At 45.3% G+C, this 22,107-nt stretch overlaps 2 protein-coding genes across 2 annotated transcripts; one reads left to right on the top strand and one right to left on the bottom strand.

Annotated features, from left to right (window-relative positions):
- The first annotated feature begins 2,509 nt into the window (after nt 1-2,509).
- On the top strand, nt 2,510-4,944 carry LOC127306721 (probable serine/threonine-protein kinase PIX13). Its single transcript, XM_051337415.2, has 6 exons — nt 2,510-2,660; nt 2,839-3,266; nt 3,540-3,687; nt 3,808-3,953; nt 4,045-4,168; nt 4,234-4,944. Exons 1-6 carry the CDS (start codon nt 2,585-2,587, stop codon nt 4,701-4,703), a joined length of 1,392 nt encoding a protein of 463 aa, XP_051193375.1. The 5' UTR covers nt 2,510-2,584; the 3' UTR covers nt 4,704-4,944.
- Nucleotides 4,945-6,210: 1,266 nt separating this feature from the next.
- Nucleotides 6,211-10,402, bottom strand: LOC127306720 (uncharacterized). Its single transcript, XM_051337414.1, has 4 exons — nt 8,948-10,402; nt 8,609-8,769; nt 7,486-7,709; nt 6,211-7,192 (listed from the first exon to the last, which is right to left on the bottom strand). The coding sequence occupies exons 1-4, from the start codon at nt 10,122-10,124 to the stop codon at nt 6,463-6,465; spliced, it is 2,292 nt and encodes a 763-aa protein (XP_051193374.1). The 5' UTR covers nt 10,125-10,402; the 3' UTR covers nt 6,211-6,462.
- Nucleotides 10,403-22,107: the final 11,705 nt, after the last annotated feature.

Raw genomic sequence — 22,107 nt, 5'->3', positions numbered from 1 at the left:
TATTGTTAATTATTTTGTTCCTAGTTGGCATGTTTGCTCAAACAAGATCCACTTCTACAAAAAAAACTTTTAATTCTTATCCTTTTGGTCTTTATTTGAGTAAGAGATTCTTGGTGCGGGTTTCCTCAAATACATATCTCTATATCTTATTTGTGAAACTATTTGCTTCAAGTTATTTCAATCATTGCTTTGCATGATTGTTTATATAAAAAATCTCTATATGTGCATAGTTCTTAATCCTGGTATATTTTATCATATGCCTTTTGTGAAGTTGATCATAATATTCGAGCAATATGGCACCGAAAATAATTCGAATAGATCTCTTGTCTTTTGACAATTGATATTATTGTAGGTGGTACACTTTGTAGACCATCTTCACCTTGGTTTGCCTCTTATTGTCTTATTGCCTTATTTTCTCTTGCCAAGAAATCTTTGTCTCTCCCTTGTGTCTTCCTTGTATCCGATTTAAGACGGTTTCTCCAGTTTCCTCAAACCAGACTAGTTGCTACGGTTTTAATTGGGTTTGGTTGGTTTAAACTATTTATATCTGAGGTGAAAAGATGGTTTGGTGCGGGCTGGTTATGCGGTTTGACTCATTTGACACCGTTTCCATCGGCGAAGCTCCACTGATCTCAAAGCAACGCCAACAACCGACGGAAATCCCTGGCGGAGAAGCACCACCAAAGAATGAGAGGAAAAATAAGAACTCTCTTCATAGCAACACAAACATAGACACCCCTGTGATGGAGACAAAGAGGGAGGGATGTTTTTCCAACCATGGTCACCGCCCTCGCCTCGCCGGTAATGGACGAGAGTCAAAAGTTTTGGAAGGAGAAAACCTATCTACAAGACGAACCCAGATTCGACGTTCCTCCAACCTCTAGGCGCCATGGCGACTTCCGGTGCCATGGCGGCTGCCGGTGCCATAGGATGGGATGGACGAGCAATTTCGCACATCAGCAGAACAGTTGAGAGACACAAAGGAAAGGGGATTTCCTGTTGCTGTCGATCAATCGATGCGGGATTGCAGGATTTGCGTGCTGCTTGTTTTAGGACCGTTTGGTCGGTTTAACTAGATCCAACCCGTCGCAATCCAGACCGAGATTTTCTAGGACGGTTTGAACACGTAAACCAAGTAGCACCGGCACAAACCAGTGATATGGTGCGGTTCGGTGCGGGTTGATGGTTTCAGCGGTTTTGGACCAAACCATGCCCAGCGTGACTTCCTTGCCTCTTTGAAAATCTTTTTGATCAAATCTCTTGATCCATATTGAGTGTTCGTTTTTTGGAAGATAAACCTTTTCCTTTCGATACCATTGTGTCATTCTAAAAAGTGTAGAGGGTTTGGTTTATTTGTTAGAAACTTTCTCTTATGGAAGTTTGCTATCTCATTCATTCTTATTTGTTTATTTGCTTGAATGGGATAAATCTTTAAGCATATTTGCTTGAATAAGTTTTACAGTGCAATAATCACTTGATGCTATTTGTTGTTAATCCTATGTGAATACATAACCCATTTGCAATGGAACCTCCACCATAACTCAATCCATGGTTCCGTCGCCCACCACATAGTCATACTTGTAACGTAATATTGCTTTTAAATGCAGGAATGATACGAATAGTACTTTGCATTGGTAAAAATAATCAAATGTCATGAGCAAGTGTTGAACTTGCCTTTGTTAACTGGGCAGGCAAAAGTTTTGAGATGTGATAACTCTAAATTCTGAAATAGCATCATCGGCTGGTAAGAACAATTATTAAAGGATTGACAAATATATTATAATGCATAAATATGAGATGCAACCGTTATAAGAATAACCTAACCCCGATGATTTAGAATTAGTAGTTGTAACGATTTCTTTTATGAAAATGATACTCTTTTTTTATTGCGCATTACTTAAAGATAGAACTATATTATTGTCTCCTGCCCATTTCCCCCAATGCGCATTGTACATGAAGACGGAGAAGAATTGTTGGCATGGGGCAGGCACTTCAGATTCGGATCATCACCCTAGCAGCAGCTAGAGTGAGTTCGAGTGGCATTGCTAGCGAATCTTCGAAATGCAAGCAGAGACAGAAATAGGAACAATGACAAGCTCATAGCTGGTCATTGTTCCTGCCGTGTGGCGTGGGGTTCCTCCGGAGTGTATCCGTGAGACCATCTGTAATGACATTATGATTATGTGATCAATAAAGCGCATGGTTTCTATCAAAAAATGACCAGCTCATAGCTCGTTTTCAATTTTGAACACCGGAGCAATCTGTCCGCGTCTGTGTGATATGCGCCATGCGCTCCTCGCCTGATGCATGTTTCCCCAAATGACAGCTCCACTAGTAGTTCCACGACCCGTACGTACCCGTATCAGCCTTCCACTACCACAACACCTCGTCGCTGTTTCCGCGCCAAGCCCAAAGTCACATTTGCCCATCTCATTTTTTAAGCCAAGCACGTAGCTTAGCTGGAGCCTGCAACGGAGGGACATGATTGACGACGACGCGAGGGCGGGTATAGCTCGACATCAACCCAGAAGGAGGAAGAGAGCTAGGAGAGACAGCCATAGCCAAGAGTGATTGCTTCCACGCCATGGGCAACTGCTTCGGCTCCGACGAGGCCGACGTGGCGGCCGTCAAGGCAATGACCCATCAAGCACATGCCCGAGGTATCGCCATTGTTGATCCTTAATATGTGCTATCCTTTATTCCTTGGGTTCATCTTACATTTCGTTCATTCGGGTCTGGATTCTGGAACTTGGGGTTGATCTAAGCTAAGGCACTTCTTGTTTTGTTGTTCCCGTGACATCTCTAGTCTGACATGCACTTGGTGCCAATCTGTTGCAGCAGCGATGGCGAGGCCCGGCATGGTGGCGCCGCACCCCAACGCGCACGCAGCAATGAGCTCCCCAGGGCATGCCCGTAATCCGCCGAGCGCGCCCACGACCTCGAGCAGCGGCGGCGTAAGCGGATCAAGCAACCGGCCGGCGGCCGGAGCCAGCCCCAGTCGGGGCAGCCCTAGCCCCAGCCCCAGCCCTAGCCGGGAGGGGCGGATCCTGGAGACGCCCAACCTCCGGATCTTCACGTTCGCGGAGCTCAAGGCCGCCACGCGGAACTTCAAGTCGGACACCCTCCTCGGCGAGGGCGGGTTCGGGCGGGTGCACAAGGGCTGGGTCGACGAGAAGACCATGAGCCCCGCCAGGAGCGGCGCCGGCATGCCCGTCGCCGTCAAGAAGCTCAACCCCGAGAGCCTGCAGGGCGTCCAGGAATGGCAGGTGACGAACGATCTTTTTTTTTCTTGTGTGCGTGGGGTTTTGGTCAACTCGAGCCATGATCTTCCGAATCAACGACCCCTTCTTCACGTGGGCGGTGCATAGCATAATGTCATTGCCAACCGAAATGTGCCTTCCATGATCTGGCACTACGCAGGATGCATATATATGTTTAGTGATTGCCATGCACGTTGGCTTTAACAGCTGAACGTGTATAGCTTAGCTTCTGCCTATGTAAGTATGTATTGCTGATTCTGACGGAATTGGTCTATGCAGACCGAGGTGAACTTTCTAGGAAGGCTCGTTCACCCCAATCTAGTGAGGCTGCTTGGGTACTGCTGGGAGGAGAAGGAGCTCCTGCTTGTGTACGAGTACATGGCCAAAGGCAACCTGGAGGATCACCTCCTCAGAAATGAGCCACGGAGTAAGTTCTCCACATTCTTCTTCCCCCCAACAAACTGATGACCGGACTATGGTAACAGATTGATGCAGTCTGAGTTGAGACGAATTAACTGAATCTAACTGGAATGTTCTGTGCCCCCAGAAGGCGGAGGAGCATCCCAGGCGATGTCGTGGAGCCTCCGCCTGCGTGTGGCGATCGACGCCGCCCGTGGCCTGGCCTTTCTGCACTCGTCGGAGAAGCACGTCATCTACAGGGACTTCAAGGCCTCCAACATCCTCCTAGACACGGTACGTACGGCGGCGCCGCCGTTCGCACGTCGCATCTCAGTCGCACACGCACGCCGCACCTGTCTCACTCGATCTCCGTTGCTCACTGCAGCAATTCCACGCGAAGCTCTCCGACTTCGGCCTCGCCAAGGACGGCCCCGCCGGCGGCAGCAGCCACGTCACCACCCGGGTCATGGGCACCTACGGCTACGCCGCGCCGGAGTACGTCGCCACAGGTACGTCCCCGCGAAACCCCGCCGTATTATCCTCGACGCCGGTGCTCATTCCGTCGGTGACGCAGGGCACCTGTACGTGAAGAGCGACGTGTACGGCTTCGGCGTGGTGCTGCTGGAGATGCTGACGGGCCTGCGCGCGCTGGACACGGACCGGCCCGCGGGGCAGCACAACCTGGTGGACTGGGCCAAGCCGCACCTGGCGGACCGGCGGAAGCTGGCGCGGCTCATGGACCCGCGCCTCGAGGGCCAGTACTCCTCCAGGGGCGCGCAGCGGGCGGCGCAGCTGACCCTCCGGTGCCTCGCCGCCGAGCACACCAACCGCCCCTCCATGAAGGAGGTCGTCGCGGTGCTCCGGGAGGTCGACTCCATGTCCAGGGGCGCCGCCGGAAGGTCGGACGGGTCCGTCGGGTCGGCGTCCCCGCGGCCCGCCGCACGGAGCGGCCACGGTTACGGAGGACAGTCGCCACGGCCAGGGTTTGGGTCGGGGTCGGAACGGGCTGGCCCGGCCGGTCCCCGACGGCCACCGATCTCCTAGATCGAGCAAGGTAGGGAGCTGCATTTGCCTTTGCACGTTCGATCTCAGCGCCCCGTGCTAATGATGTTGCTGCATTGATCTTACTATGACCATGTAATTTTGGTGTGTGCGAATATGGTAATTGTGCGGTTACATGTAGGGTTGAATGTTCAGGTCGAAACTCAGCTCAACTCACGCATCCTGAACAAAATTCAGACTTATCCCAATGTAAATACAATAGCTTCAGTTCTTGCTATGGATATATACCACACATCTAATGGTCATGTCGCCGTTGGATAATTAAGAGATCATCACGACCTGCAACATCGCCCGGTGCATTCGACTCATGAACATGTAATTTTGATGTCTGCACATATGGTTGTGCAGTTACCTGTAGGGTGAAATGTTCAGGTCGAAACTCAGCTCAGCTCACACATCGTGAACCAATAGCAGACGTATCCCAACAACAATGTAAATATATAGTAGTAACTTGAGTTTTCGCTGTGGATATATATACCAGACAATCTGATGGTTATGTCGTCGTTGGATAAATAAGAGATCATGATCTTTTCTTCTCACTCACAGTTATAGATTAACACATAGCACTCTCTCCTTCTTAGTTTGTCAGGCCTACAGATTTTATCTTAACTCAAATCTTTCAAAGTTTAACCAAGTTTCTCAAAATCCGACGTATCCCAATGTAAAATAGTAGCTTCAGTTTTCGCCGTGGATATATATCATCCAAGTATGCAACATAGTCTTCCGCTGCACTGCAACATCGCACATTGCCAGCAGTTCAACCATCGTAGGCAGCACTTCGGTACACTTATAGCAACAATTCTCGTGCGTTTTTTTCTCAAACCTCTTGTGCACACGGTAGGGAAGTTGTGAGATAGCAGCACACGAAGTCCTGGATCGTGAACCTATAGGAGCAAAGGGTACTTCAGTATTGAATCAAATTTCGCTTTCAAGGCCTGCATATTTCAAAGGATTTTTTATTACAAAATTATTATGTTAGTTATTTGATCTGTAGGATTGAATCATGCAAGAATAATTTGAAGGATCTTATTTTACAGTACTTTTCGCTGAAAATTTCCATCAGACATTGACTCAAACAATCGTTTGTTTTTTTCCTACGGTGCAGTCAAACGAACTCCTGTAGGATTCAAACATACATTGACATTGCATCCTCATTTTGTACTCCCTCCGTTCCATAAATGTTTTCGTGGTTTTAGTTCAAATTTGATACATTGACATTGCATCCTGCCTTGGGCCACTTGTGTTTCAACTCTAACATAACCACTCTTCATTAATCCCAAGTCAGCTTGTAAATTAGCCATGCACACTAATGGGACACATTTTTGAAATGATTCACACCCACCTGGGAATGGACAAAACAGTACTACCAATGAACAGATTGTTCCACTATTGCACATTCGAGCATTCAGCTATAAGGAAGCCAAAAAGCAACAACAAGAAGACTAAGGAATTCAATAAGATGCTTAGTGCGCAGTACCCATGCCACACAAAAAAAACTAGCACCTTGCTTATATGTACCCGCTATTTCAACAACTGCGCTACTCTGATGGGCCAAGGTTTTTGTCTGAACTACAACAGCATAACACGGTCAGTTACTATAACTTAGTAAGTCAGAATTTTTGCACAAAAAAATGATCTGTGGGAAGCATTTGTCTAGCACATTCAGCACTGATGTCACCAGTTGAGGAGATCATTGCATTTTATAAGCCGTGTTCGACCTAGTATCAGATGCAACATCAGGCTATGAAACTTTAGCATTTTCTCTTGATAGAATTTCTCCTTCAGCATGCCTCAGAGTCTCCTGGAAAGCTTGCAGGGAACTGCATGCGAAGCTCTCAAGGGCTTGAAGAACCCGCCTCAGACTTACTTGCAGACTGTCTGCTTCAAAGAAATGCGCCTGGTATGTTTGTACCGTTGGGAGGAGGTTTTGCCGGCCTGGTACTAGTGCCAGCTTTCTGTTAAGTGTATCTGCCTCCTTGTTGATCTCCACGGACTTCCTTGCCAGAATCTTGTTCCACTTTTCTCTTTCCCGGGTCATCGTGATCTGCTCGCTCTGCTCAACGTTCTTGTACTCACACAGGTTCCGAACACTGGAAACAAGAGCTTGCATAGCGGTAACCACTTCCTTCTCCGAAATCCGATCCATAGCTTCAGACCAACTGCTGCAGATGGTAAAGACAAGTGGTGCATCCACTCTTCCAGGAGAACAAGGACGAGCGCCATCAGGTGTCTCTTCCTGGCGATAGTTGAGACAAAGTGCTAGCCATCCATTCAGTGCCTTTACAAAGCTCCTTTGCGCATTCACCCAAGAGGAGAAGTTGACAATGCATTTAACCAAGTCTACTTCAAGCTCCATTGCCAGATCTCGACTGATTCTACCTGAGATAACTGAATCCAAATTTTTGGCGAGCGATATTGCTTCACACTGTATCTGGAAGCACTCTAGTTTTTCTTGCCACATCTTCACAAACCTAAAAAGAGAGCCGTCATCAGCCTTTTGATGCAACATAGTTTTCAGGGGATATGCAATGTAAGAACTGAAAATATTCAAGGAAGCTATTCATCTATAATTAAAGCATATAAGGATCTTGATCATTCAACAAGCCTTTTAGAAATAAATTAGCAGTGGAGTACAATAAAATCACGAGATAGAAAATGCAGGACCACAACATGTATCGTTTTCTTGACAGCTGCTTTGGAACTTAATAACCTACTAAACAAACAATGTTACCTACATATGTCACTGCGAGAAAAGAGAGCTTACCCTTGGATTAAGGCCTTAATTTGTGGACACAGTTCCTCATCCCTTACTCTGTCTATCTTTTTTGAAACCTTAGCAATAACTCGCACCGCTATTCCTATTTTTGTGGACAGCTTCCTGACCAATTTTTGAGTCTCGTCGATCTTGTGAGCTTCAACACCCTTTTGATCCAAAAACTTTAGCCGCTTGGAGTTCTTGGCAAGCAGGAGGCGCATTTTCTCTTCAGACTGGAAGAAGAAAAGATATCAAAAGGTAATAAAATATAGGATAGAAGCTACCACGGGTGTGCGCATGTAAGGAATATTATCTCCTCAATTACAATAATAACACACTTCCCACATTTTTATAACGTGGTACATAAGAGAGTTCCATCCTAAAATGGACATGTATTTGCCAAAAAGCTAGTCTAACTGAAATATTTCCGCATCAAGGAACTTAAATTAAACCAACATCATTACAAAAACACACCTAAACAGGACATTTAAACAACTGATTAGATCTCTTGAAATATGACAGACAAAACATAAATCTGCGTAATCTGTTTTTACTTTTTAGGTAACTTGCAACTTGTAATTACTGATCAAGCAGCAAACATGGCCCTGCATTGATCACAGCCTTTTCTTACTCTGAATAGCTTCATAATGACATGCTAGGACTAACATTATTCTTTCCTAGCTGGTGGCACCAGCTTATGGATGTTTTCATCATCCTACATATCAATTAACTTGATTAAATATTCGAGCATGGGATAATTACTAAGTTAGTCACGTATCATTGCAGCACAGAGTAAATTCAGGCATTAGAATGTTGTTATAGCGCAAACCTGCTAGGATCAACATTTTATCCTATGCCATGGTAGGCCTAGGTATCTTTGTGTAACTTGCAATATAAAATGAAGGACAGCATGCTCTCAGCTAAGACCTGTAGGTTTGTAACCAGTTGTTTCAAACTTACAACAGGATTCTAGCAAGAGATTTGCATCCTTCATATAAACTAATCAATTAACTTGATACAGTCTTCGAACAAGAGATAGTTGTAAGTTAGTCACGTATCATTACAGCACAGAGTAAATTCAGACATTACTTAACAAAAACCAAACTGAATATTTCACATTGTAAATACATACCTTAACCTCGTTGTATAGTTTCTTCTCCCAGATATAGAGTCTCTGCAGGGTCAAAGATAAGCTTCTCCCACCCGTCAGCTTCTCCCTTCCTCCGACATCCAACTCTTCGCCTCTGAACCCTGAGTCCGGCAACGCAGTCGACGACACCATCCCAGACGAAACTGTTTTGAAACACCAATAAATAAATCGATCAGTGACACTGAGTAACTGGAATGTATGCCAGTTCCTTCAGGAACAAATAGATCACCGTAAAAAAAATTAATGTACATACGGAGCAGTAAGCAATTCAGAATATATGCAAGTCCTTGAAAGTTGAAACTACTAGTACGAATAGCTCACCGTGGTACACTGAGCTCCGGCGATGGTGCTGGTGCTGGTAACTCCGCCTCTCCACCTCCAGTATCGGCGCGAGCGCCCAGACCGCCTCCGCCGCTCGGACGAACTGCGCCTTGATCTCTCCGGCAACGTCCGCGCTCCCAGAAGACTTGCGGTGCGCGGGGGGCGCGGGAGGCTGCGCCGGCGCCTGCTGCCGCGCCGTGCCACCCGCGGCGACCACCCCCTTATCGCTGCTGCTGCTGCTCACGGCGCCGAGCGAGTTGCGGGCGCCGGGCACGGGGCGCTCAATGGAGACCTCCTTGACGACTACCGCGTCGTCGTCCTCGTCCTCGAGGTCCGGGATGCCCTCCTCCTCCCGCACGTCCCGCGAGCACCGGCTGGACGTGTACGGCGTGGCGGTCCCCGTGGCGCCGGCGGCGGCGTGGTCGTAGCAGTAGTTGTCGTGCACGTCGTAGCCGTGGAAGACGTTGAAGAAGTCCCAGGAGCTGGCCCTGGGCGGCGACGGCGCGGGATGAGTGGCGGCGTGCGTGGGCTCGCCCCCGTAGGCGTAGTAGCTCCGGGGCGGGTCGACGGCGCCGAACTCGTAGACGCGCGCGGACGTGGGCGCGGGGTGCTCGACGGCGACGGAGGACGGGGGTGGGTGGCTGCGCGCGTAGTGGAGGTGGAGGGTGCCTGGCGGGGGCGGGTACGGGTAGCCGTACGGAGGATGGTCGGGCGCGTAGGCGTAGGGGTAGCCGTAGCCGTAATGCGGGAACGGGTGCGGGTGGTGGGAGTGGTGGCTGGCGGCGAGGTGGTGGGGAGGCGAGGAGGAGACGGAGCCGGAGTCGGATTCCGAGGAGGAGGACGCGAAGTCGATGTGCGAGGAGGAGTGCGGGGGCGAGGAGGGCTTGTGGTGCGCGGGAGGCGGCGGCGGAGGGTCGTCCACGGTTTTGGCGGCGGCGGCGGGGAGCGTGAGCACCGGCTGGGCGGAGGCGGAGGCGAGGAGGAGGAGGTGGAGGGAGGAGGAGACGGAGGCGAGTGAGGCGGCGAGTGCGGCGTGCGCGGCGGCGAGGGCGTCGCGGCGGCGCGCGGCGTGCGCGAGCAGGTCGGCGCGGCCGCGGCAGAGCGCGACGGCCTCCTGGTCGTCGAGCCGGGAGCCCATGCAGGCAATGGCGTCGAGCTTGGACCCGTTGCAGCCCATCGGTGGGCGCCGGCTCGGCGGTGCTGAGTAATCGGGAAAATGATCGGGGTGTTCCCGCTGGGTGGCTGGCTGGGATTATAACTGGGCGCGCCGTCCCGCCATGATGGGGTAGTGGAGTGGAGCGAAGACGGTGGGGGAGGGAGGAATCTGGCGTGGATGTATAGCGTGTGGGAAGTTTGTTTGCACTCGGCTCGGCTGGCTCTTCCTTTTCTTTCCGGGGTTGATGTGGCAGGGCTGCTTGTTTTGTTGCGGTGGGGGAAGAAGAGAAGAGAGACAGAAACGCAGCGACGAGACGGCCTCTCCTCTCCTATCGATCATATGCCCAGTGTGGGGAACGGAGGGGGACCGGGCGACGGCAAAACGAGGCCATCATCACTCTCCGGCCTCTGGGTTTACTTGCTTTGTTTGTTTCCCTTTGGAGGCGAGGACGAAGACTGCGCTGGGCTGGCGAGGCGATGCAGAGAGGGAGGGAGTACTCTTCTGGAGTTGCGCGCAGGCTTTGGTAGGCGAGGCAGGCATTGACGCCTGTCTTGATCATGAGCGCGGTACGGCATTGACCGGTCTCCGTCACCGGATCAACACCAACTGCGACGCGCGCGATAGCCTGCTGCTCTCTTCTGCTGCTCTGCCACGCCTTGCCCAGACTGAAAATGGATCGGTTTAAACCATTTTCTGAAAATGCAACATAAAATAAATCAATTTTGATTTTTTTCTTCACAATCTGACCTTTTGCGTCACGTTCATCGTCACAACTAACGAAATTGCAAAAACCAACACCTGTTGCTACCGTCGTTGCACAGCACACTTACATTAACTTTTTTTTTTTCTCTTCACGTATCACCAACTATTGGTGTGTTACGTTGCACACATATCCAAATATGTGGTTAAGTTGCTTAACTATAAATCTGACACCCAGGCCCCACAAGGCAAGTGCTGATATCCGCTTTTCATTATCTTGCGTGGTTTTTCAAACTTTTAAAAATAATATGAAAATGTTCATGTAACCGAAAAAAGTATAATAAACTAACTAATATGGGATGATCTAAAACAAATATCTTTCAATGTGCGGCTACAATTTAATGAAATTTTGATGTTTTCAAAACGAATTGCAAAATTCCAGTAATAAAAAAATAAAAAATAACAAACCATGCAAGTTTGAAAAAAATTGTACACGCCCTCCGAAATTTTTGTGCCTTTTTCTGAGAATCAGCCAAATTTGATGAAAATTTATAACATTTCAGAAACAAAAAACAGACTAGCATAGCCCTTCGTTACTTGAGAGACTGAGAGGCAATTAGGTTTTTCTACCTCCCACCGACGCCACCGATGACCGGACTCGCCTCCTCCTTAGGGCCATGGAGGTGCGGTGGATCCTGGTCCTTGTGAATGGTAGGGCTTCGCTTTTTGTTTTTGTTTTTCTCGATTCATTTAGGGTTGGTGTCCTACTCAGAAAAGCTTGATGGTGGCGACTTCTTGAAGATGCAATAAGGTCCTCCCGTCTAGCCTCCATTCCAATGATGTGTCTAGCATCGCCGGGGGGCGTCGTGGAGGTTCGTCTCCAGCGGATCTATGCTTCTCTTTAACGGCAATGGTTGCTACTCTCGTGCATTTGTCCTTTGGGGCACGACGAATTTTCGGTAGTTTATAACGAGCTTTGTCCAGCTCAAACGAGAGAGGGGCGTGGACAACGAAGCGCCTTCTGCTCGTTAGAGTGCTTGTAGTCGTAGGTGGTCCAAAGACCTTTTTTATATTTTTTTATTACTTTTAGGTTTTCTTATAATGTTGTTAAGGATTATGAATAGGTAAGTGGGGTTTTGGAAAAAAAAACACTATTAATATTTTTTTTATAGCTTAGCCTTTGGTGGGGCGTCATGCCAAGGGGTCAGTTTGAGATTTTTTATGTTAAAGTTACGTAAAAGTGTTAAATTGGTCCATTTCCAATTGCCGGGAGGACACACTGCCTTGGTGCAGGCACCTCTCATTATTGAGGGAGTCTGGAAAATCTGAACCGGATAAAACGCAACCGAAAAAAAGTTACCGCTGCCACCACGAACGGCACATGAAATGATCATACGCCAATGAGGCAATGACAGGCCCTCTCTTTCCCTTTACCTTTTTTCCGCTCTTTGCATCCCATCTTCTCCATTTTACTGCTGGTTTCACTATTTCAGGGTGGGACATGGACCACTCCCATCTCTTTGGGAACAGCAAAATCGGGCGACATGGGCAGATGATTATCACACCGCCATCTCTCAACAGGAGCACTATGGTGTATTCACAAATTATACGAGTTTGCATCCGATTTAATGTATTCGCTCCGGCAAAAAATACAAGGAGCACTTATATGTTTTACAACTATTTTTTATCCGTTTGGTTTTAGAGGGAGTGCTTCGAATCTCTGCTGGATGTTAATATCATGGAGCTCGTTTTTTTCGATGGTACTGACGGAGAAGGTCATGAAAGGCGAGATTGGTGAAATAGCAATGGTGGTTGGATCTTGGTGGCAATGTAGAATTGGATTGGTGCTTCGTGACTTGAAACAACGACATGTATGTGGGGGCGACTGCCCATTAGAATAGAGTCTGATCTTTCGGGATGAAAATCAAAGGTTTGGCCTTAATTGGTTGTGCATGGCAATGTTTTTGTTGAAGGCATTGTTTTGAGAGTGAGAAATTTCTTTAGGGTGAAAAACTAAGATCTATGATCGGGCGACGACAACGTTTCTGTACTGTTTCCTTCTTGAAGGCATCGCTTATGGAGAAGTTGATCTTCTGGTGTTGTTTTAGTGGTGTCAGTGTTGTTGTTTCAAGAAATGGATCAATGTAGAGGGACTTTTTTTTGTAATTCTTTTTTTTCCGATCCTATATGTCATTAGGGCATGATGTTGTTGCAAACGCTGGGTGCAATTGGTATCTTCACGATATTAATATATGCTCTTTATCGAAAAAATATTTTACAACTATGACCAAAATAATATTTATAAGAGTTATATGGATTAGACATGCAATATAATATCATACTAGTAAGATTTGACTTGCAAAATATTTTTATGTTATCATTTTAGATAAAAGCGTAAATGCATAACAAAAAGACTAGCTCACATATAGTTTGCAGGAAAACAATGACTTCTAGCGTGGTGGAGCGTCGACCCATAGAACACACCGCCTTCCTTTAACTTCTTAATATGATGTTGGTACAGATTGTCATCTCCTCTAGGCTCAAGCCTCGCTTCGCTTGTTGAAAGTTAGCATCTATTTTTTATGAATTTGGATCATAATATAACAAACTACACCTTCTAATAAATTTCGTCTTGTAGCATAAACAACAACACACTTCTAAACAACAAAGAAAGCACTTTCGACACCAAGCAACCGGTTGGGTAATAAATTTATGCCAACCAAGATTGAGCAAAGCTCAAACTTGGCAATAGGAATTAGCTTTATCATCATATTAGTAAGATTATCACGAGTACTAATCTTACATACATTGAGTCTTTATCATCGTGTCGCTTTGTCAACAAACAAAACTCTTCTCGGTCCATGCCTCGCGACAACCTCACTCCAATCTGAGAAGTTAACCTTCCTTTTATATGAATTTGGATCGAATATAACACGGCAATCACTCCATGTACATGCCGACATAAGGAACTGTCTATGTGCCGCTCGTTGGAGAATATGCAACCAATGGGGCTAATACGTGGACGGATAAATAAACTGCGACAAATAGGAGAATTTACTTTTGTAAAATAAAGCATCATTTCAGTATAGCCAAAATATCATCAATGTCTCCCCACCCAAATCACGCATGCACATCCACGCACACCAGGATGTTAGACATAAGTATTTCAAACATGTTCGAAATACTACGCGATGGATACAAGTTTTAGATCACCTAAACAACATGATGAAAACATCAAAGTTGTCGATTAAGATGGTGAAAAGGGGACCACGCATTTCAATTTTCATGGATTTAGGGAAATGCAGAATTAAAGATTCACTGAAATGGAACCATATGATTCAGTATTATGTGCCAAATGGTTGCTCTAGGAATAAGATATACTGCAAGGTAAACAAGCTAGAAATAATACTATTAAGCAAGATAATAGCAAGAATAGAGATAACCAAAATGGTACCCAGCTGAACTGGTGTGTCCCAAAGTTCAAGTCATGCGGAATTAGTGACACCGAGGACACATGTGTGATGTTAACACTTCTATCATTTGTTATACTGACAGTAAGAACAGTGAAGTTAACAGTTTTTTAACTCTCAAGTTAATTTTCTTCCCATAATGTTTTCAACGGTGCAAGCTGTCAGACACTTCATAGGCATAGATCCTCTGCACCGAAGCTTTTTAAAAGCAATCCCAGATCAGCACCTTACTGTTCCCTTCCCATGTAGGAGTACAGTAGTACCCCATCGATTCCATTGGCCATCCAAAGATGGAGAAAAAGGGAGCACACAGTTAACCACTAGTTACAAAGTTGAATGTATATTCTGAATTTCGAATTTGGGGCCACAACCAAGAAGCCATAATCTACTACTAGCAGATATGCTATAGTTAGTGCCGGTTAGAATCTAGAAAGCAGCTAATCATGGCTCCCACTAGAGAGTGACAATAGGAAGAAGGCCACTATCTTCCAAGATTACCGCATGCTCGTGGAACAAAGCGACACGCTCCTCTCGTGCCCTCAACTCATGGTACGAAAAGAGATGCGATGCACGTATAGCGGTATAGTAGAAGTCGCATGAGCACATTGGGACCATACCTTTGCATTTCCTGGTTGTGTGTGTGACAATATGCAATTTGGGTGGGGGAAGGCTGATGCGGCAGATCAGAGAAGATTGATCTACTCAGAGAAAACCGGAAACAGTAAGTATCAAGGTTAGATCAAAGTCCTCGAGGAAATTATTGAGCCAACTTGCAAGAAAAATAAAACAAGGTCCCGACACAATGTCATTAGCCCTTTGCCGGATGCGGCACGAAAATATGAGTCGTCTTCCATTTCACGTCATCTATTTAACTTACTAAAAACTGCATATCTAAGCCCACAAACATTGCAAATTTAAGTCCTTCAAATATCGCACATAAAACTTCCTCTTGTAGTATCTTTTTTCCTGCTTGCAGCATTGTTGCGACAGATCTCTGTCCGTACTTTGGAAAAAAGATCATTTGTTAATCACAACATTGAAATATACTCATGCAAACTAGACTGTAATAATGTAGTAAAAAGGCCATATGCATCAGTTGATGCAAAGGATTAGGCTTCCCCTTTTTGAAAAACTCACTCATCACAAAAATATGGATATATATAAAGCAAATCTCCATTGGTTGCAAAAGAATGTCAAAAAGTGTACCATGAAACATCCAACACCAAAATCAAACACATGCAGCATATGCGAGCAACGCAAACAACACGGAAGAAACTCATTGGCAACACAAGAAAACTTTTTGAGAATACACCCAAATTTTTTCCTACATGTTGCTCAAGGGTAACAATAACCATGACTTGCAACATATTAATATGATCTTCACAACATAAAAAATACAAAAAATCATAGACCTCCATCATCAACATGCAGGCATCGCGCTTCGCTGATCCAGGCTCGTTGGAGCCGTGTCGGAGACAACTTTCCCAACGTCTATAAGAGCTCGGTGGCGTGGATTTGGACTCCACAATGATGCCGGCACATCATGGTTCAAATTATGTAGGGCACCATCCTTAAAGTAGAGGATGGGTGTTCGTAGAGAAGGTAGCAAAGGAAAGCGAGAGAGTGGGGACGCTGAGGAGAGTCAGAGGAAAGCTCCCAAGAAAGATCAGGGGAAACATGGGTGCTCTGGTGTTGAGGAGAAGTCAGTGGCGGCGCTACGGATGGGCCATACTAGGCCGTGGCCTACCCTTTCCTGCCAGCTTCCCCTTAGGATTCTGCCTAACTTTGGCCCATCAGTAGAAAATAGCCTATTTATAGCCCACGTTATGCTTATTGGCCCACCCTTTGTTTTGGCCATGCTCCGCCACTGGGAGAAGTGAGAGATATCAAAGGTGGAAAGAGACAAAGATGTAGGAGAGGAGGCCCGCGCGGGAGCGAAACGTTGTTTTCACGAGGTGAGCGGCTGATTTTCTCCGTGCAAGCAGCCACCCTATTTGGATCATTTTCCTTGTTCTTGTATAGGGCATCATTGATACTTCCTGTGGGACACGCGGCCGTATGGCCTAAGGTAAAATCAGATAGAATCATCGTTCTTGTCTATTTCCATAACAGAGAGACAATTTGAGCTAAATCTCGTGGGGTCTATTTAACAAAGTGATATTCTAGCCTGAAGAAAAGATCACAATTCTTTAAAAAAAAAATATATCTTAAGTATGATCTAATATATAGATGGACCAATACAAACACTGTTGATAGACATAACATCCACATGACCAACTTGAGCCCATAGCGAGATCTTTTGGCATCGATCATGCATGGTACACCTCATTTTGCATCATGAAATATGTTTTGAAAGAGTAATTCCTAAAAACACCACATTACAGTGACAAACTTCGGGAAACCACCACTATTCGTTTAAATTACAAAAGTCCACCGGCATTGTGAGAATTTGTTGCAATTGCAAATGTCCACCGTTAATGGTGACATGGTAGTGGAGAGACGCCCGGCTCGAACAACCGTTAATGGCCGTTAACAACGCAATGGCGTACGACCTACGGTTAAAGCAGATAGAATCATCCTTCTTGTCTATTGCCATAATAAATAGATAATTTGAACTAAATCTCATGCGGTCTATGTAACAAAGTGATATTCTGGCCTAAATAAAATATAATCATTCTTTTAAACAAAATATCTTAAGTATGATCTCAATTCATAGATGGCCTTGCTGATAGACATAACATCCACATGACCAACTTGAGCCCATAGCGAGATCTTTTGGCATCGATCATGCATGATACATCTCATGTTGCATCACGATATTTGTTTTAAATGAAGGTAGCAAGAAATAAACAAGTATGCAAGATTACTTTTCGCTAGAAAATGTAGCGCATATGTTAGTTTCCTCCCCAAAAGTATATATTTTTTCTTTGCAAGTAAGTTGAAAAAACATTGGTTCACTTGCTGTTTCTAAAATATTGGTCTAAGAAAGACAAAGTGGGTTGGTATTCGTGATCTTTAAAAATTGTAGATGAAGACACTGCGCAAGTACAATAGCACATGACAAATGTTGTACTTAATTAGTTTTAATTCACTCTAGTAAAGACTTTGGGCGAAATCAGATCTACATGGTACGTACTGCTAGTGGGCAAAATGCATGGTCACGGGTGAACTTTTTATAAAAGAAGACGAGATCTGTGAGAAAAATAAAAAGATTTGATGCCAAAGAAGAAGGTAGCTAATAGATCACTCGCCACAAATAGACCGTTCAAAAGAACTCACCACTAATGGTGAAATCTTTTGCTTTTCCTTTCTATTGCAGACCAGCTAGAAGATTAGCCTAGCTAAGTAGGGCTATACCCAGAAAGACAAGCGGGTGATTTTTGAGACGTCGGTAGACGGACGTGGCCTTTATATTTGTCAGCAAAGGAAAAAAGAAAAAATGAGACAGACAAATTAAGAGCAACAGCTCAGAAAGCAAAGCAAAGGATAGGGTTAATGAGTACAGACGTCGTAGGATTGTAAAAAGACATATATAATACTCAAGACAGAAACTGCAACAGCTGGCAACGGGGTACTGTTATATGTTCCCTTCCCCTGTGTACATGGTAGAAACACTGCACACTTTCTTTCCATAGCAAATCATAAGGCCTATTAATATTCGAAACAAAACCTAGTACATTCCAGTGCCCACTGTACATCAATTATGGCCGCGATTCATGATTGTCGATGAACTGAATACTCAGTGGAATACTTCTGTCAGACATAGACGTCCCAGAGTACACAACCAACGGCAGTCAAATACTCAAATCTACTAAATAGACTATGAAAGTATTTATTCAACACCTCGAGATTACCTTATGAAGAGAAAAGGGACGGACATCCTTCTCATAGGGCCTTTTTATATCGGGGATAGTAAAAAACACTACCGTAAGAAAACCACATGATTGCAGTGCCATATCAAATTAAATAGAGTATAGGTTTTTCATTTGTTTCACTGCACCACCGAAAATAAAACGAAGATACTTTGCAGGAGGTTTAAGTAGATGAAAATATTTCTCCCAAATGTAACCCGAGATGATTTCTTAGGAGAAATACCTATATATTTCAATCATCCGAGTCAAAACGCCCCAAATAGGGAAAATCCCAAGATTTTAATACTCCGAAATCCGACGAAAATCAATTATATCTAAAATCCTAGCCAGATATGGTTGAAGTGATTCTTGTTCTTCTACTTGGAGCTTTTTGTTATACAGAAAATACACGCTACTCCCTAACTGCCTAATACTTGTTCATGACTTCATGTGCTAGTACTCCAATGCACATTCTGTGGTGCCGTGCCTAAGAGCATAGGGAATACAATATTTAAACCCTGGTCAGTTCAGTGTTCGAAGCTTCTAAATATACTCGGCTCCGAGGCTAAAGTTAAGTTAAGTAGTATTCAAAAAAGGTGAGGTGTATTATATTACACTGTGTCAGATATAAATACTAAGTACAATAAGAAGAAAGGACAGGATCATTCTGAATTTGAACCGTGTTTTCGAGGCCTAGCGTGCATAGCTCAGTTTTAAACTGCTACAGCTGGAAAGAAATTGTCTACGAATTATTAGAGTACTTATTTTCAATATCATATGACAAAGTTGGTCCCCTTTTTCGCGGGGAGATATATTTGGTCTGTGACCCTAGTTAAAGCAGAAATACAAGATGATGTGGCTGTGATTTTGAACTGCTCCGGATTAAAAATATATTTCTGTCTCCTAATTATTAGACTCTTGGTCGCAGCTTAATTTGCCATAAGCTGACCAGAGTTTACTCTGACCTGGGAGATACACCGTCAACTGCAAGTATCTCGTGTGTGATAACTGATGCTGGATTGACCAACAAACATCAGCCGCCAAGGGCGACCTGGGGGCGACCCTCCTCCCCTAACCCTAGCGCCGCCGGGGCCTCTCCTCCCCCGCGCCGCCGCCGAGGAAGCTGCCGGGCAAAGCCTGGGCAGCCAACGGTGGCAGCCGGGCATTTCTCGCGGCTCCCTCGTGTCCTAGGCGGCGGATCGGGACGGGATCTGGTGGGGCGTTGCCTTACGCGTGGATCGGGCGTATGGCATCGTGGCCTTGCAAGCGGTGGTGGGCGCCTCCGGCAGTGTGCCTGGCCGGCGGCAGATGTATGGGTTGGGGCGGGCTGGATGGGGTCAGACCCTAGGTCCTCTCCGGACTTCGTCTCCGACCGGCAACCTTGGTCAGCCTAGGATGGTCGCCGGCGTGGCGGCCCGACCTTAATAAAGGCGGCGGTCCTAGGGTCTCTCTTGGGCGAAGATGAAGACCTACCGGAGGCCTGCTCTTTATGATTTGGCCTGAGTGTCGAGTTTCGAAAGGCGCCGCCGGCGAATGTAACAGTGCTTCTATTGTCTGGAGCTTGCTAGATCGGTGATATTCGGTCATGCGCGCCCATGCTTTTATTTCGACCGTTTGGTTTTGGAGAGTGCTGCGTGAAGCTCTTTTCTGTGTTGACACCAAGTGATAGGTGATCCATGGTGAAGTCAGAAGAAGAGAATATCATGAAGACCGAATTTGGAGGACTAGCTAATGGAGGTTCAAGTCTTTGCACTGTTGAGGGGCTTGCTTGGTGTTCCGGGCTTTGCAACAGTGGTATGAAAGTGGGGGAGGCAAGACTTGTGAAGTTTGGAGTCTTACCTTTCAGGGTGAAAACCCAAGGTCTGACCTTAACTGGTTGTGTCTGGCAATGTCCTTATTGAAGACATTGTTTTGAGAGCGAAGACCATCTTCAGGGTGAAAACCTAAGATCTTTGATCGGGCGACGACAGCGCTAGTGCACTGTTCCCTTCTTGGAGGTGTTGCTTTTGAAGAGTCTGAATTTCAGGTGTTATGGATGTATAACTGTTGCTAGGGCTATGATAATGTAGCGAGACTTTTATTTCTTAGTTTTCTTTTTCTCTTTTTTGGCTGTGTGCATACGTAATAACATTAGAGCGTTGCGTTGTTGCAGAGGTTGGGTGTAATTGGTATCGTCTAATATTAATATATTCCCTTTATCGAATAAATTATTAGACTCTTAATTTTCTATACCTGAAAAAAATTGGCCACTATTTTTTTTGGAACAAACAAATTTGGTCACAAAACCATTTTTGTAAAAATAATTCACTGAGCCACCTTTTTTTATGAAAGAAATGCGGTAGGGGAAGCCCCTACAACGATTTTGTTTTTTCAAATAATGAGAACCAAATCCGCGTCGGTGAGGACTTGAACTTAGATAGTTGGCTTTTATATCAACTTCCCTAACCACATGAGTTTGACTCACTTCTTTCAGTGGACCACCTAGAGATGACTACATACACAAACAGAATCCGAAGGCGCGCCTCCCCTCGCCCTTCCATCACTGAAGCCGGTCAAAGCTTGTTGTAGTAGACATACGGTAAGTTATTGCGCTAAGGTCCCAAATGACCAGCACACTAGAGCAACATCCATCACCGATGAAGAAAACTATAGACCCGAAGACCGAAACCATACCAAAACCGACAGATTCCATGAGAACCGTGCGACAGACAACTCCACGCGCACTACGCCGATGCTAGGTACACCGCCAGAGCAAGGATAGGGCAGGGGGCCTTATTATGCCGCTAGGATGTCATCGTCCCCTCACCATCATGAAGAAGACACCAAAAACGCCTAAAACAAGAAATGTGAAACCTCCCGTATACGAGAGACCAATGTTCGGCACACCTCCATCATAGGCGGGACGGACCGCCGGCAGCGCGCCAGAGCCAGCTAAGGGGACGGAAACCCTAGCCACCTAGGATCGCTTGTTCTTTTCCTGACCCTCTCATGCCGGTTCGTACCTTGGTCCTTGAACCTTATGATTATGCACACATGGCACTACAGTTTAAACTCAAATACTATATATTGTTCTCCTAATTATTAGACTCTTAATTTTCAATACCAGACAAATTCGGTCATTTTTAAGGGAGGCACACATTTCATGATTTCTAGACTACTTATGTCATACTCTTGTACTTTTATACAATTTTATTTCTAAATTCTTACATGTTATGTAGCTTTTCTGCAATATTAAATAGTGTTTTGACTTCCTCTGAATTATGATTTCGTCATATTTTTGTGTGTTTGTCTGTATCTAATTCAGCCTTTTTATTTGCTTTAAAGATTTCTAGAATAGCTTTATTTTTGTACTACTATAGTATTTTGATTTCTTTTGGGCTAACCTGATTTTCTCGTATGTAAAATAAATATCATGCCACCATAGTCTAATTTGACTGAAATTAATGGTAACTAACCGTGTGTCATATATAGAATTTCCGCTCCTCGGAGTTTCGACTCTCACATTCACCCACGTGAATAGAAAATTTAGGAAAAATATTGTTTTTTTTTGGTAAGAAGCATGCACGCGCAAAATTTAGCGAAGAAATGACATTCGTGGTGCTAGGTGAGAAAAACATTAGAGCTCTCAAAAGGCTATCTGTTGAGCTTTTTGGGGCACCAACTTTCTTTTGCGTAGAGTACAGTGATGTCATTTCATCATGAGTAATTGCGCCATCTGAAGTCCGCGCTCTCACGTTCAATTTGTTTCCAATGAGTATATTTTATTTTCTGTTCACCCGGTGAATTTGACTGAGGTGACTCAGGAGTGTAATTGAATTTTTTATACTTGTAAGTTTAAGGAGAGAAAGATAAACTTGGCCCAGTGACAGGTCTTTGCATGTTCCATCACCTTTTTTTAGATTAAATGCATATAATGTCCAACTTTAAATTAATAAAGGCATTCAACCTCTGGGCTGATTACAATTCGTAATTAAAACAAGACAA

The sequence above is a fragment of the Lolium perenne genome, chromosome 6, assembly GCF_019359855.2.
Source record: "Lolium perenne isolate Kyuss_39 chromosome 6, Kyuss_2.0, whole genome shotgun sequence".
In the NCBI taxonomy this organism is placed as follows: domain Eukaryota; kingdom Viridiplantae; phylum Streptophyta; class Magnoliopsida; order Poales; family Poaceae; genus Lolium; species Lolium perenne.
This window is presented reverse-complemented; position numbering and strand designations above follow the sequence as displayed.

Excerpts from the sequence above, each read along its gene's own strand:
- LOC127306721 (XM_051337415.2), top strand. The coding sequence starts at position 2,585 with ATGGGCAACTGCTTCGGCTCCGACGAGGCCGACGTGGCGGCCGTCAAG. Across the intron at positions 3,688-3,807 it reads CCTCAGAAATGAGCCACGGA|AAGGCGGAGGAGCATCCCAG; the intron begins GTAAGTTCTCCA and ends CTGTGCCCCCAG. Across the intron at positions 4,169-4,233 it reads GCCGGAGTACGTCGCCACAG|GGCACCTGTACGTGAAGAGC; the intron begins GTACGTCCCCGC and ends TCGGTGACGCAG.
- LOC127306720 (XM_051337414.1), bottom strand. The coding sequence starts at position 10,124 with ATGGGCTGCAACGGGTCCAAGCTCGACGCCATTGCCTGCATGGGCTCC. Across the intron at positions 7,710-8,608 it reads AACTATACAACGAGGTTAAG|TCTGAAGAGAAAATGCGCCT; the intron begins GTATGTATTTAC and ends TTCTTCTTCCAG. Across the intron at positions 7,193-7,485 it reads ATTAAGGCCTTAATCCAAGG|GTTTGTGAAGATGTGGCAAG; the intron begins GTAAGCTCTCTT and ends CTCTCTTTTTAG.